Source organism: Argiope bruennichi, chromosome X2 (genome assembly GCF_947563725.1).
Source record: "Argiope bruennichi chromosome X2, qqArgBrue1.1, whole genome shotgun sequence".
NCBI classification, from domain to species: Eukaryota; Metazoa; Arthropoda; class Arachnida; order Araneae; family Araneidae; genus Argiope; species Argiope bruennichi.
In genome coordinates this window covers 9,801,476-9,816,408 of record NC_079163.1, presented here as the reverse complement: position 1 = coordinate 9,816,408, position 14,933 = coordinate 9,801,476, and the positions used below count along the sequence as shown (strand labels likewise).

Below are 14,933 nucleotides of genomic sequence, written 5' to 3'. Positions count from 1 at the left end.
TTTTATTTCGACATTTTTTTTTTAAACGCAGAAGTTTTAAAATCTGTGTCTTTAAAGCTGTGCCGCAAAGCAGCGTTTTTAGTTATTTTGCTCTTTTTAAATTATAGCAGTTTATTAAAACTTACAAACCCATATTACTTTTATGTTGACAGTCTGTAAATTTCTTGTATTGAAAATTTATTTTAAGACAGTTAGCAGTTTGTTGTTCAAGGCATCGAACAATGGGTTGAAAATAATAATAAGACCTCTTGCGTTTACTTTTGACAAAGGAATTTGCATCCGGATCTTAATGGGATAAATTGAACTGGACTTTACTTCGACAGAAAAATTACTTTCGTCTCTATGTTATGTGTTTGCTACGAAATGTAAAAAGGCATTAAATATATTGAAGGTTCTGCTCGATACAAGTTGGAAAGTTGTTTACACATCAATGATACGAGTCTATAAAGCAGTTTTCTTCTACACTTCTGCCAGACGTTAATCCTAAGAATCTCGACGTGAGTTACCATTTCCTTCTTTTATAATGTTCGTGTGCCTTTCAGATATCATCCGTTATCATTTTGTTTGTTAAATACTCTGAACTATATCTTGAAATGAGGCGTCAAATGTAGAAAAATTTTATCTCGCAATTTTACCTGACAAGAATCACTTGCAATTTCTCCTGAAAACATTCCATAAATTACTGGATAGTCTTTCCCGTAGAGTAATGTTAGTAATTGGCACTTACGAATGCTTTGAACTATATTATAAATGAAATTGCATAATGTTAGGAGTCTAATGTTTGAGCAAATAATAATGAATATTTATTAAGACTAATTTATAAGCTACTTATATTATGTGTTTATAGCTAAACAGAGGTGTTTCGTATATTTCTAACTTTGTATAGAATTCAGTATAACTATTCAAAGATTCGTGGTTAAAGAATATCAATTTGTGAAAGAATCTCTCATAATTTCTCTTCGATAACAGATGAAATTCAACTCACTACGGCGTTGATATTTTTCTGAATCTTTATGATATTCGTCTAGAATTTTTATATAAATTGCCTTTATATATCTGGCTTTGAAATTAGGAAAAGTCAAATGTGGCATATTTCGTGCATGCCTAATTAAAATTTGTTTACTAAAATACCCATATTTCTGCGAATATTTATAGATTTTTATTAATACAAATAATATTTTGTATATCCTTGTTATATATTCTTTTGTATGTATATTTGTATTTTTTTGTATGTTCTTTTACTAATTGTACTTGTTTGTATATTCTTTTATTATTCAAATAATAGTGTCGTATATTCTGTGAATTTCATATTTATTTGAGAACAGCACTTTAGTAGCGAAAAAAAAAAAAAAATGCGAGGAAATATAGGATATTTTTAGAAACCTTTATATATTCTCGAACAATACGAACTATATTTATGAAATTGCACAAAATATTCCTCAAAGCAAGAAAAATCATTAAGTTTCAAATTAATGGTTTTGTTTTTTGTTTTGTTTTGTGTTAGTGTGTGTGTGTGTGTTTAATGGAGTTTACACAAATCCTTTTTTTCTCCCATCAGTAACCGATGGGTTCGTTAAATGTTCTCTTAACTTCATAATAAATGTGAGTGAAAGTTCAAAGACAATTCGTACAGCCTTTCTGGGATTATTCCACAAAATACGAAATCTGGAAGTGTCCCGATATTTTGAATCGCGCTGTATGTTATGAACTGATGGCAGACTTACTGACAAATTATCGCTCATTATTTATACTGATGTTTGGTCATGACACAGGGTTGTAGCTGACGAGAGATATGTAGATACTGATATTCTAGTTTATTAAATAAATGCACGTGTCTTTTTAATATTCATTTAACAAATGCTTCAACATAATAAACTTAATAAACATACACATTAGAATGATTAATTTCAACTCGAAGTAGCTTACAAGATTATTGTAAAAAGTGTTTTATATCCTTTAATTTGTAGCTGAAACATATTTGTTTGATATGAAGTATATGCAAAAAATAAATAAGAATAAAAGTCTATAATTAAATTCCAAATAAGTAGAATTTCAATTTATCAGGTTTCTACTTTCTTTTGTTTGCAGTTTTTTCAATATAGTCTTCGATCAAAAGTGTTAAATTTCCAAGATACCTTGATTGCTCTTTCCCTCCGCCCATTGATAAAATAAGAAATAATGGTAATTTCGGAATCGGAGCGAAATTGCAGGGTCTCCCCTCATTAACGTTATAGAAGAATAAAACTCGTGTAAAATTCTTATTGATCGAGAAACTGATGAACTACAGAAATCAAGAAATAGGCTTCAAACAGAAAGTTTAATCTAGCGCAAAAATAGACTTAACTAGATGGGTATTCTTTATTATTTGCCTACGGAAATGGATGTTCATGTCTTTCAAAACAGTTGTCTTACAGAATTGGTCTTTTTATTATCTTAAGACTCAAATTACCTTTCTAATAATGTCAATTGCAATTCCTACAATTTCCTCCCCTTAATTTTACTATTATTTAATTCAATTTTGATACATTGCATCCAACAACGTTTTTAATTATGATTGAATGCTTTGCTCGATGAGATGAATACCATTGCATGCTTTTGTGAGTCATGAACTCTACAGCAGGATTTTTTCTTCCGCTTTTATTTTGTACATTTTATATGTTAATTTTTTTAAAAATTTGCAGTAAACTAATTCAATTGAATTCATTTTTCTCAGCAGTATCAAATAGCAAGATAAATTTTTAATCAAGAAATATGCTCATTCCATATTAATCATTTAATAGACTGATGTCAATCTGGACGAAAAAACCGATCACCAAAGGCGGCAATTATAGATTTTTTTTTATTGGAAGAAAAACATTTTTGATTTAAAAAAAAATTTTAAATTCTATTTTTGAAGAAAGATTTAAAAAAAAAAAAAACTAATTTCATTGAATACTTACAATAAAGAATATATTGATTGTATGTATGTATGTATGTACGTACGTACTTTTCAGCAGTAGTTTCTGATAAAAGGTATTATACATTTTTGAAAATTTCATTTTGAGAAAAATGCTTTAAGGAAATAATATTTTCCCATTGGAGCATTTTTGCCTAATACTCTTACTGACCATATTTTTAATGTCATTTTCTGTTCTTTTTAATCTCTGTCTCTCTGTCTGTCTGTGCGTGTTTTTCTGTTTCTGCGCATGCTTTTAATATTCTGTTTTTAGCGAAGCGTTTTTTCTTTAGAATACGAGACCATATTTTAGGTTTTCGGTTTTTCGTGTTGGCATTATCATTCTGGTTTTTGCAAATCCCTGAAAATCGGTCGCGTAACTTTCACAATACAACTGGTAAACTATTTTTACAAATTTGACAAAGCAATTCCTCTTCTTTAAATTTGGATAATTGATCTAAATGTAATAACAATTTTTGCCCATTTTCAGTGATGATTTAATACTAAATGTATGATTTTTTAATTATCATAGAGATTAAAATGAAGCCTTTTTTAGAAAGGCAAGATGACAGAGGATTTGAAAATTATAAAAAACTTCAACTTACTATTTTTGGTTTCCGCCGCTAGTTGTAAGGTAATTTTTCAGCTCTTGGATTCATTGCACCTTTCTTTGGGATACCATTGTTATTGAATTTTTCCTGAACTTGTAAGGAAAACTGCAACTCACAAAGGAAATAAGTTGTGCCACAAATTTAAGAGATGTTTAAAAATAATATTTCCAGCTGAACGGAGCATACCCACTTTGCTGTTGCGAGTACATACCATGAGCAAATGGTTGAGAAGATATCATAGAAATCCCGCCGTTCCTGCGAGACATTTTTTGGATATACGTGAAACTGTTTATTGCTTAAGACCAACTATTACCGACAAACTGAAAGAGAATGAGTATAACTACGAATTAGCGTAATATCAATTAGAATACTTTTGGATTTCCTTCGGTGGGTTTTATCAATAGCACTCGGCCAAAAATTCGTTGACTTCTGATAACTAGCAGAATTCTACATTTCTATAAATTTCATTTGTGATCTTTAGATATATTGTTGGTCTCATCTGTTTATTAAAGTGTACATAATTTTTTTATTCACACCGTACAATCATTAATATTTAACTTATATCGTGCAAGGCACGTATATTATTTCAGAAACATTTAATTTTATGTTGGAAACTTTTTGTTGAACATAATTTTCTTGTGATATTATATTCTGTATAAGATATGTCACTTATCTGTAAAATTGCTTTTTACCTCGTTTTCAAGTGAAATTAGACAAATCGCTGTGCTAATGTTGAGAGTAAGGAGGAATTCTGAAATGTTGGCGATTGTAACGATAGCTTATGAAGTGCTAAAGAACTACATCTTTTTATTTTACTTTTTAAAAAATATTCATGAACGATTAGATGTATCCTTAATTGTATAAAAGTTAATAATGTTTCCGGAAATTTTCCGTTTTTCTTCAGATTATTTTTTATGCGAAATAATAAAAGGTTGGTGATATTTTTTCTAAATAAGTTTTGAACATCAAATTCCATTTTTGTACCTCAAACGTATTAGTTTCTACTGATCTTCCATGATACATGAAAAACATTTTTGCGTCACTCTTTGTCTGGCTTGATTTCAGAATTGAAATTCTAAAAGTTTCTGGAATCGATTACCGAAGATTTCACCCTTTAAGCTAAAGTACAATATGTATGCAGTGAACAAAATATTGTTTAATTTCAAGTATTAGTTTTTACTACAAAGATGTTTAAAAATTTTAATTTAATTTTTTTTTAGTCTTTAATTTATGATTTATTATTGTACATTATGGAATTTAGAAAATAATTTTTTTTTTCTCAAATTCATTATCAGATGGCACCATCAAAATGAATGGATATAGACAAATATATTTAATTGATTAATGAGAATGCGAAAATGTTAAAATAGTGAATTGTAATCGCGAACACGTAATCTTGCAATGTTCGAAACTCTGTCACTATTGGAAGTGAGTGAAAAAAAAAATAATTTATGAAAATCCGCATCAACAAATATGAAGCAAATCAAGATAAATAAGAGTTTTATAAATTTTGGTTTGTGCAATCTCTTCACGTCATGTTTCAACTAATGCGCAACCAAAACTTTCAAAATGCAATCCGTTTTTAACTGTATCAAGTGCACTTTCTGATAATGATAATTACAGAAATGCATTGTACTTTTCTTCATTCAATAACAATCATTGATTTGATTTTCTTACATTCAAGATATTCTTTTTTTAGTATAATATGAAGTTGTTTTATCACCAGGAAATTATATTTAATATAAATTTCATTTAGGACAAATTCTGTGGAAAAAATTAGGCATGCAGTGAGAAATTTTGAAACTGTACATGATGGAATAAAACATATACAACTGCACATTCAGTACATTTTCCACTTTATAATATAAAGTTTCTATTTATACCGATTTAAATAATTTCTGTGCGAACCGATTTTAAAATAAGTTATGTAGTTGTGAGAATTCGATTCCGAAGAAACTTAAGCCAAATTTGTATCCGATATTTGTATTTTAAAATAAGACAGAAAAAATCTAATATTTTTTGGTACACTAAACAATATGTTAAAGCTAATCGTCAAATCCAGTTGATTTTAGTTTTCCCCCTAAAAAAAAAATAAAGATTCTTCGAACTGTTTTAAAAATTGTTCTTTTACGATTGAAGCATTTCATAAAATACTTACGACGTTGTATCATTTATTTTTTATATTAATTTTGCGATTGTAAATATTTGATTATTTTTCTTTGGCTTTCCGTTTTTTTTTTTTTTTTTTTTTTTTTTTTTGTGACATGAAAACTATATATTTTGTATTCTGTAAAACCTAAATATGGATATCACTTTGACGTTGCACATTAAATTGTGGGAATACTTTTTAATCAAACCAAACCATCAAGAAAAAGCTAGCTTTCTTTGCTATTATGTATTTTGTCTTCTGTCTAAGAAAGTTTATATAAAGACTTTGCTATAATGCATTCGTATTAGAAATTTGCGATAATAAACACTGTTTTTAACCTCGTCGCATACAATGACGAGTCGAACTCGCACATGAAACTACTGAATTAATACTAAATTTTAATATTTTCACTTAATTATTGATATTAAGTAATTTAAAATGCTAAAATCACTTACAAACGCTTCAATATCACAAATGTTTTTATATTTTTATAGAAAGTAAGATAATAATAAGAAATATCCCAAATAGGATGTGTAATCTAATTAAGAAGTAAAAATAAAAATCGTAGGTCAAGCTCGTTTGTTACTACTACCCTCTGTTTACGGAGTTGAGTAAATGAAATTAACTGTGAAGTTCTCGTTGAATAGCGGCCAGTGTTGCTTAAAATCTCGTACTTCGTTAAGTTGCTCTAATTTTTCAGTATTTGTTATGCTCGAATGAGAAGAAAGCATAAACTTGTTACAATAAAGGGAGCGAAAGTTAGTGTTCTGGTCCATCTCTCAGTTTCAACTTATTTTGCGTTTGTTTATTCACCTGTTTATGTATTATCTTTCCACCCATTCCTGAAGTTTTTGGTCCCAACTTTCATGATCCAAACTGCCTTCGAATCGCATGAATCAATTGAAACATTATTGTATTACATTTTGATTTTCCGTGATTTTTGCTGATTCAAATACAATTCCTTTTAAAAGTGCGAGGTGTAAAGTTTTTGAATCGTGTTTATATCTACTTGGTAAAAGAAAAGATATTTCTACCAGATCATCACCTTAATCAGCATCTTATCTAGAGTATATATCATGAAGTAGTAGATAAGTACCTCGTTTTTGAAAAGTCACTCTTTCCGAAGGTAATTTTCTAGAGTATTTTCTTTCTTATTAGTGAAATGAATGATTTCAATTTGCTGAAAATTTGTTGCACTTCTCTTTTGATATTACTTTTATTCAGTTAACAGAGATTCTTTTATTCTGAACACAGATTTTGCTTTTTGTACATGCTAAGACATAAAGAGAGGAAAGTTAATTATTGGAACTTTTGCTTTTCTTTGTATCGAATAAAAATGTTTCTGCGACTTTTTTTAAAAATCATTTTTCTTTTAACTGTTTAGTTCTATGGAAACACAGTTTGAAGTCTGCGTAAGAAAATTGCAACGATTGTAAAATTCCTGAAAAATTTAACTATTTATAATTTATATTGATGAAATAGTTTTCATTGATCTGAAGTAGAGGAATTTTATGAATTAAATTGAATCATCGGAGAAGATATATCAATTTAGTCCAACGCTTGCCCATTTTGCTTTTTCGGATCATACGGAGGCCGCGGTGGCCTGGTGGTAAGGTCTCAGCTTCGGAACCGGAGCGTTTCGTGTTCGAGACCAGATTCCACCAAAGAACTTTCGTGTAAGCCGGTCTGGTGCACGTTAAATCCGTAGGGAGGATGCCAGCTCAAATGTCTTCCTTGGCATCTGACCGTGATTCAAAATTACGAGGTCTGTCCGAAAATAGCACTAGTGTTGCTTTATAACGGGACGTTACTAGAACTAAACTTCACATCATGTGATAATCCAGGCCTAATCTGGTCCTTCGTCATGAAATCTGAACTCTTCTGGCTCTGCTGTTGAAAACAGAAATTTTTTTCTGATACACTGTAATCAAAAGTATCCGATATTTTCAGGATTTACGCATTTCCCCGAATTTTTTCAGAATGGTGGCTAAATTGTCTTTGAATTTCAACAATGTAAAAAAAAAAAAAAAGTGCTTGAACTCGTGTTGTACCTTACGTTCCACACTCAATTTTGCCCTTTTCATTTTTGTACTAATTAGTATTTATAACTGCCATATTTATTCAAACAGCTCTTTAAATTTTGTTGCGGACATAGAATTTGATTTTGTTAAAGTGTTTGAATTTTAAACTTTAGAAGTAAATTATTGTGAAGAAATTTTGAGAGTTGAAATTAACACATTCGCTGCCGCTGGCGCGTCGCAGATAATATATAATTGTTACCAAGCCATCTATATTATTAGATGACACCTTCTCTGCTGCAGTTAAAAGATAGCAAAGAAGGGATCATCTAATGAGACAGAAGGCCTGGATATCAGGCTTGAACCGTGGCAGTGAACGTGTTAAAGTTATAATTATCTTCTTTACTAACATTTCAAATTATGCTATTTATTTTCAGTACTTCTTTCATTTTGAAATGCTTTCATGGTCTTTAAATGTTGGATAAATTTAACCGTAATGAAATATCATCGTGCTTGTTTAAGTAGAATTAATTTTAAGTTATTTTTGGTGCAGATGTTTTAAAATCTAAACCATAATAACCAAAGGCATGTTCATGTATACAGCCTTAATTTTACAGAAGACATTTTTTTTTTTCCAGTATTGTTGCATTTTGGCTAAATAAAATCGGTTGCGATCTACTTTGATATTAAAGAGGGAAATATTTGATATGGCTATGTGATAAATTGTTTGAGCCAGTGCTCTTTAGTTTTGATTCTGTGGAGTTTTATTTCGTGTTGCAACGCTTCATCTGAACATGGAGATTCTTTCTTCCTGCCCTCATCTGGGCAAATCAATTTTGAGACAAAGGAGCCTAATGTGTAAATACGATAAATATATATTGAATGAAAAATACAAGTAATAATTTTATAAAAATTCGTTATAAAGACATTTTGAAAGTTTAAAAAAAATATTTTGCTAATCCATTCTTGCTCTGTGCTATAAAATGTAGAACCAGTTAGCTTCCCAACTCTTATGCATTTACACGACTTGGGATTTCGTTTTCGAACGGAATCTTAATTTTTAATTTAACGAAACAAATTTCATTTAGCGTCCACTACAAATAAAATTCAGTGTTGAATTGTTATCTGCACAAATGCAAAATATTTATTTTGTCAGATAATCTAATTTTTAATTCTATTACTGTTTAATGTGTTTCATATTTTTAAGCCATTCTAGAAATACTTTTGAAATGGTAAATGATTGTATGTGCAAATGCTTTGTAGGAACAATATTGAGGTGAACCATCTTTGTTGGATATGAGTATCTCCTCTTTTCAGTTCCTCAGTGTTAGAGACCAACTAATTTTGTACTTATCCAATTAGGAAGTTAAATAGTGAAATAGCCTTTTATGTGAAAGAAGGGAAATATTTGAAATGTGAAGAAATAGCGGTGTTAGCGTCTCTGCCAAAAAAACCATTCTGGCACACTTAAGATGAGGGGGGTGGGAACGAATAGGGCATAATAGTTATTCTCAATTTTATTCTTAAGTATTGAAACAATAGTGATTTTTCTAAGTATTGAAGCAATAGTTTTCCCTTCCCGTCAAATGACTAAAAAAAATTGCAATACTTCAGTCAGCATTTTTTTTTTTTTTTTTTTACCAAACATGAGCAAACATTTTATCATTCTAAAGAAAGCAATATTTGATGCTTAATTTGCTTAGTAAGTGCAACTAAACTGGTATGTCTACTTAAATTTGCGATCTCGTATTAACCAAATTATCTTTTTTAGATCGGTTACAGAACCATTAAAAATTCTCATGGGCTAACTTTAATGTAATGAACTGTAGCAAACATTTCAACTCACGAGATTTACCATGTCAACAAACTTCACGAAAAATTATTTCACACCTGATACACATCTGTGTTCACTAAAGTTCGTTCCAATTTTCAACGAGGTAAAATTGGCGTACAAAGGAAGTTCTTTTATTACTCGAAAGTGGCTCTGTTTAATCGAGTAATTATTTAACTTTTCTCTGCGACTGGTTGGATTTTTCACTGATATGAGCTGTAACCAATTTTTGTAAAATTAATAGTAAATTCGAAAAGGATAGCTTCTGAATCTACAGTTTGAAGGCAAGATTCGGAATTGAATTCATTTATGTAATTTATTTTATATATGGCCTTTAGCTTTTGAGCTTATATTTTATACCAATATTTTTACTTAATTGTGGATTTGAAGATACCTATTTCCAAAATTAAGTAAGAATATTAGTATTCCTTAGAATATTTTTCTTCATGTTTGATATACGATGCTTTCAATTATGAAGCACTATTAAATATTGAGAAAAATACCACCCCCCTCCCGCTTTTCCCTCTTTTTTATTATTGTTCAAATGAATCGAATTCTTTTAAAATTGATTTAAAAGATTTTTTCTTGTGGTTTTCTGCTTTCTTTTCTATTTTGTAAACTTTTTTTTCTTGCATTGACGCCGATCTTGAACGTTTAGATATTGCATCATACTTTAAGTGTGTTGTATCTAGCAATTCTGAAAACAATTCGGTATCTACAGTTTTTGGATCATCTTTTATAGAATTTGCTATCTTATTATCTCTACCTATATAATGCTTTTGTGAGGAATTAGAATGTGAATTATTCGTTTACCTTATTATGCTCTTCAGTTTATTCTCGCAATTTTCAGCCTTTGCGCTCCATATTCTAAAGAAAATTAGCTCCTAGTTTTAATTAAGTTTTTAAATAACTAAGAATATTCGCAAAAGTATCCATACTTTTATTGAAATTGATTATTGTCTATGCTTCTTTGATTTTATGTTTTTGTTGTGTATGAACTTGAAGAATAAGTGCTGATTTGTCCTTTTATTTATTTTTTTCATTTACACTGGTGTGCAAAATATGATTTTAAAAATTTGTAGACCTTTTTATAATTTTTTTGTTGCTTTTAATAATATTAACTGAAATACTTATAAAATTTTTTCTTCTTTTTAGCCGGCTATTTATAAAACATATCAAGGTTTAGAAATGAGGCCAGATTCATTTTGCGACTACCTACTATCGGAAGTGGGGTTTTCTTCTTGTCGATTGATTGGAAGATCATATAATTGTACAAAAGGTTTGGAATTTTATTAATCTTCTTTTGTAGTGTTAACTAATTTAATATTCTTTTAAACTTATTTAGAATGACTTTCTATTCTGTTCTTGTGTATAATGCATCCTTTTTTTTAAAAAAAAACTTTTTTAATGCGATTTTTTATTGTTATTCATAATTATTTTGTAAAAAATGTGACCCTTGACGCTGGGACCTTTTGTACTTAGCTGTCATTATCCATCTGATTAATTAAAGTCGGTGAAATTTATGCAAGAAATAGTATTTTTTTAAATTGAAAATTATGTATACATTATTTGAAAATTAAAAACATCTCTTTAGTGGTCTCAGATTAGAATAAAAACGTTTTTTTTTAATTTGTTATTTTAGGTGAAAAGAATTATTTAATGCAGTTTATTTCTGTACATAATAACTTTATTGGTCCCCCTCCATCCCCCCTTTTTTAATCTTATCATTTCTGAAGTTCCTGCTGAGGAATAACTTTCTATGTAGTATTTTGTTATGATACAAAAGGAAGAATACTAAGCTGAGCTGTTCATTGAATGGTGATTTTTCCCACATAGATGCTAGGTCAAATGGTATTAATTTCTAAATCTGTACATCTAATCCCCTTTTTTTAACATCTAATCTTTTTTTAATGTAAATCCTTAAGAATTTTCGCCTCAAAAATAGTCTAGTGTTGCTTTTGGGACATTACAGTTTTTGCCATTGGCAAAACATAAGCCAACAGGAAATGTCTGTCTTGAAGAATTTGAAATTCTTTAAAGATAAATCACGTCAATAGCGTATCTAGACACTTCGTGACTGGTTTATAAATATTGCCCTTTTTTTCCCTTATGCCATTTGTATATTCATGCGTTTAACGCATATAGTTTCTTATTCAATGTATTACTGGGGGGAAAATGCAATCTAGACGATGCTGTGGTGGTTTACTAAATGTCGATCGAAAATCTGTGATGATGATTAACGTCGATTTTTTTTAGCATATTCCAAAACACAGAATGCTTATTCCTGAATGGATGGCGCCATTTTGATAATGACAGCGGGAAAAGCTTTCTCTTAGCGACGGTTACTGGAAGCACTTTTGCTGTCGCCAAATAAAATTCGTATAATTGTAGTTTCAGAATAAATTATTTCAGCTAATTGAATCAATTGCAGAATTCGTACTGTGCCATTTGATATGTATTATAATCGTCAAAATCAACCTTGTATTATATTCATCAAAAAATTCAAATTCAAGATATATATGAATTCTCACGCTTTCAGACCTTTTCTAGTCCGATAAACACATTTTTGAGATAATGTAGCTTTCTGTCCATGAGCAGGCTACCTTAAAAATGCTTTGAGCTGGACGGTGAAAATTTGATATGTAGCGTTTACACCAAGTTAGCTTTCTATCAAATTTTGAAAGAAATCCCATCAGAGGAAATCCGGCCGAATTCCTCAAGTGAACATAATACAAAATACAAGTGAACACGGTCACTACAAAATGTAAAGTGATGTATAAAATTAGTTCGCAACAGTAGCATTTGAAATGTAGATCCTTATCAAATTTTGAATTGGATCTATCAAAGAACTGACTGTCTGGTGTGTATTCTCTCATGAACGCAATAAATCTCAAATGTAATGACTTTAATTAATGAAATTTCTTTTATGATCTTGCTAATAAAATTGTAGTTATGTATCAAATTTTATTTTTCCTGTGACAAAAGGCTTCCACAATACATATTCGGTTTCCTTTACTATATTTTGAAGCACAAAACTTGAAGCGGTACTATAAAAATTAAAACCGGAGCATTTGTGTTGTTCTGGCCTTTGACTAAGATCTGTAATTTTATGTAGGTAAGGATAATACTTATATTAGAGAGTGAGTATTCGAGTAGGTTTTGGGGAGACCACCCTCAATTGTTTAAATTCTATTTGTCTCTTACAGTCCTCAGTGTTTATTTGATACGTTTTTGTGAATTAATGAGCAAGTATATGAACTTTTCTGGAAAATGAGCGGAAAGCAAAATGTAGTTTCTAGTTCAGATAATTAATTCGTTTAGTATTCTTCAAGGGCAGGGAAAAAAAATAGTTAACTCGAGGATTCCTTTATTGGAATTTGCCAATGTCTTAATTCTGAACGGTGCTTTACCGATTAATTTTTCGTTTACATGCAAGGTGAACGGAATTAGTCTAAAAGTGTTTACCCCCTAGATTGTATAAGAATTAAAGTTTTGTCTCATAAAATCTAGGGGTGGAGTGAAGGAGAAAGAGAGGGGGATAGGGCTATTCATTAAATATCATTTGAGTGGTTACATATAAGGGAAAATCTTCAAACATCTGATAGTTTCGTCTCTTCCTTTAAACTTAGCTATTTGAAGGAGTTTATCTTTTGAGATTAATTTTTTTCTCAATCATACTCTTATATAGATGGGGGGGGGGGGTATTTCGTATACATTCTTTTACTCCTTAGCTGTTTTTTCCTCTGTGGAATAAAATGACTCCAGTTTCTGGAATGTATTGTCTTATTGATTCTGCTAAAAATCCATACAATACACAAGTGTTTGGGGATTACGTTTGGGTTTTGTATCGAATTAGAGTCTTCGAATGATGAATTATCGCCTTACAATATAAGTAAAAATACGACGCGTGTCTGACGCACAGGTGGGATGCTTAAAGGCAGAGATGAAATTAGAGACTTGAGGATTCCGGAGCAGCAAATGAACCCTTCTAATTGTTTCTTCTAAACTTTACCACTATTGTTCCCTCACTTGAGCCCCTTTGGCAGTTTTGGCCCTTTTTGGGAATTAAGGTTAAGATTTTCTTTTTGAATAAATCTGCATCCCAAATTAAGTTTCTACTTGCATAGAATTGTTAAGTTCACATGAATATATTCATTGAAGATGTTATTTTAAAGTTTTGAATGTTCTTTTTATTTATTTTTTAGCTTATCGTCAAGAGATATTTCTTCTGACTAAAGGAAGTTACGAAGAAGAACCACACGTATTACTCGACCCATCATCCCTTCCGTATAATTACCACATGTGGTATCCAAGGAACGAGTTCGCAACGTACGATGAACATCCGCATGACGCAGGTTTTTCCGATTATGCCGAAGAAAATCATGAAGATAATGGATATTCTAATTATGACGACGAAAATGATTATGAATGTTATGGGGAAGAAGAAATGGAGCCAGACTTTGCGGAATAATTTATTTATAAAACTTCATTCTTTTTTCATTGTATAATTAACATGTAAAACTAATAAGGTGTATTAACTCTATTAAAACAAGGTGTTTTGGGTTTTTTCTTTTGTACTGTTTCATTTTTAATTTTAGCTCAATAATTGATATGTATTGTTAGCAGTTAATCGTCATATTATACCTCACATGTTACCATTTTTCTTAATTCAGATTTTTCAACATTTTAATATCTTTATTAGAACCTCGTATCAATTTCAATGGTTCTCTAACTATAGAAGGGGCAAAAGAGTTGGCATGCATTGGACGGTTATCTTGTATCTAATAACGCTAATCCTTACAATGCAACGTTGTAGTTATATCGCACAATGACTAATCATATTATATAATAAATATATAATATAATGTATCATTACAAGAAAGATAATTTCTGTTAAGAATTTTTGTAAGCTTTTGTTTTACGATTCGGATCGTAGTTGCAAATTTTATATATTTCTTTAGAATAATGAATTACTAAGCTGATCTAAATATATTTTAAGCTTGTAGCTTCGCTTTCAGCTTTCTCACTGACACCTCCCGTCTTGTATAAGGTTGTGGACGATCTGTCGAAGACACCTTTCACTTTGTCACGAGATGGCTGATAAGCATCGGTTTTTATGATTTCTTTATATAAATAAAGTATTTGCGAATGTCTTCACAATGCATTGAGCATCTGCGTATGCAGATACTTGAATGCTACTATATATACTAGTTGTAAAAGCACCAGTTAAGACACAGCTAATTACCGTCATAGCTAATGATAACTCATCCGGTATTCTATGATGGCTTACTATCTCGGCGGTTCCAGCTTCATCATCCTGTACCGAGTGTACATGTATATCTTCTCTCCCTGCAAACATCTGTTAAGATGATTAAACTTTAAACCCTGC

The 14,933-nt window shown here is 30.3% G+C and overlaps 1 protein-coding gene across 2 annotated transcripts in view; it reads left to right on the top strand.

Annotated features, from left to right (window-relative positions):
• Positions 1-14,111, top strand: part of LOC129960210 (7SK snRNA methylphosphate capping enzyme bin3-like) — an 83,186-nt gene extending 69,075 nt beyond the window's left edge. For both annotated transcript variants that reach the window (XM_056073445.1, XM_056073446.1), the window contains 2 exons: positions 10,700-10,823; positions 13,750-14,111. In XM_056073445.1, the coding sequence (XP_055929420.1) occupies positions 10,700-10,823; positions 13,750-14,015 (390 nt within the window). In that variant the 3' untranslated portion in view covers positions 14,016-14,111. The remainder of the gene's footprint in view (positions 1-10,699; positions 10,824-13,749) is intronic.
• Positions 14,112-14,933: the final 822 nt, after the last annotated feature.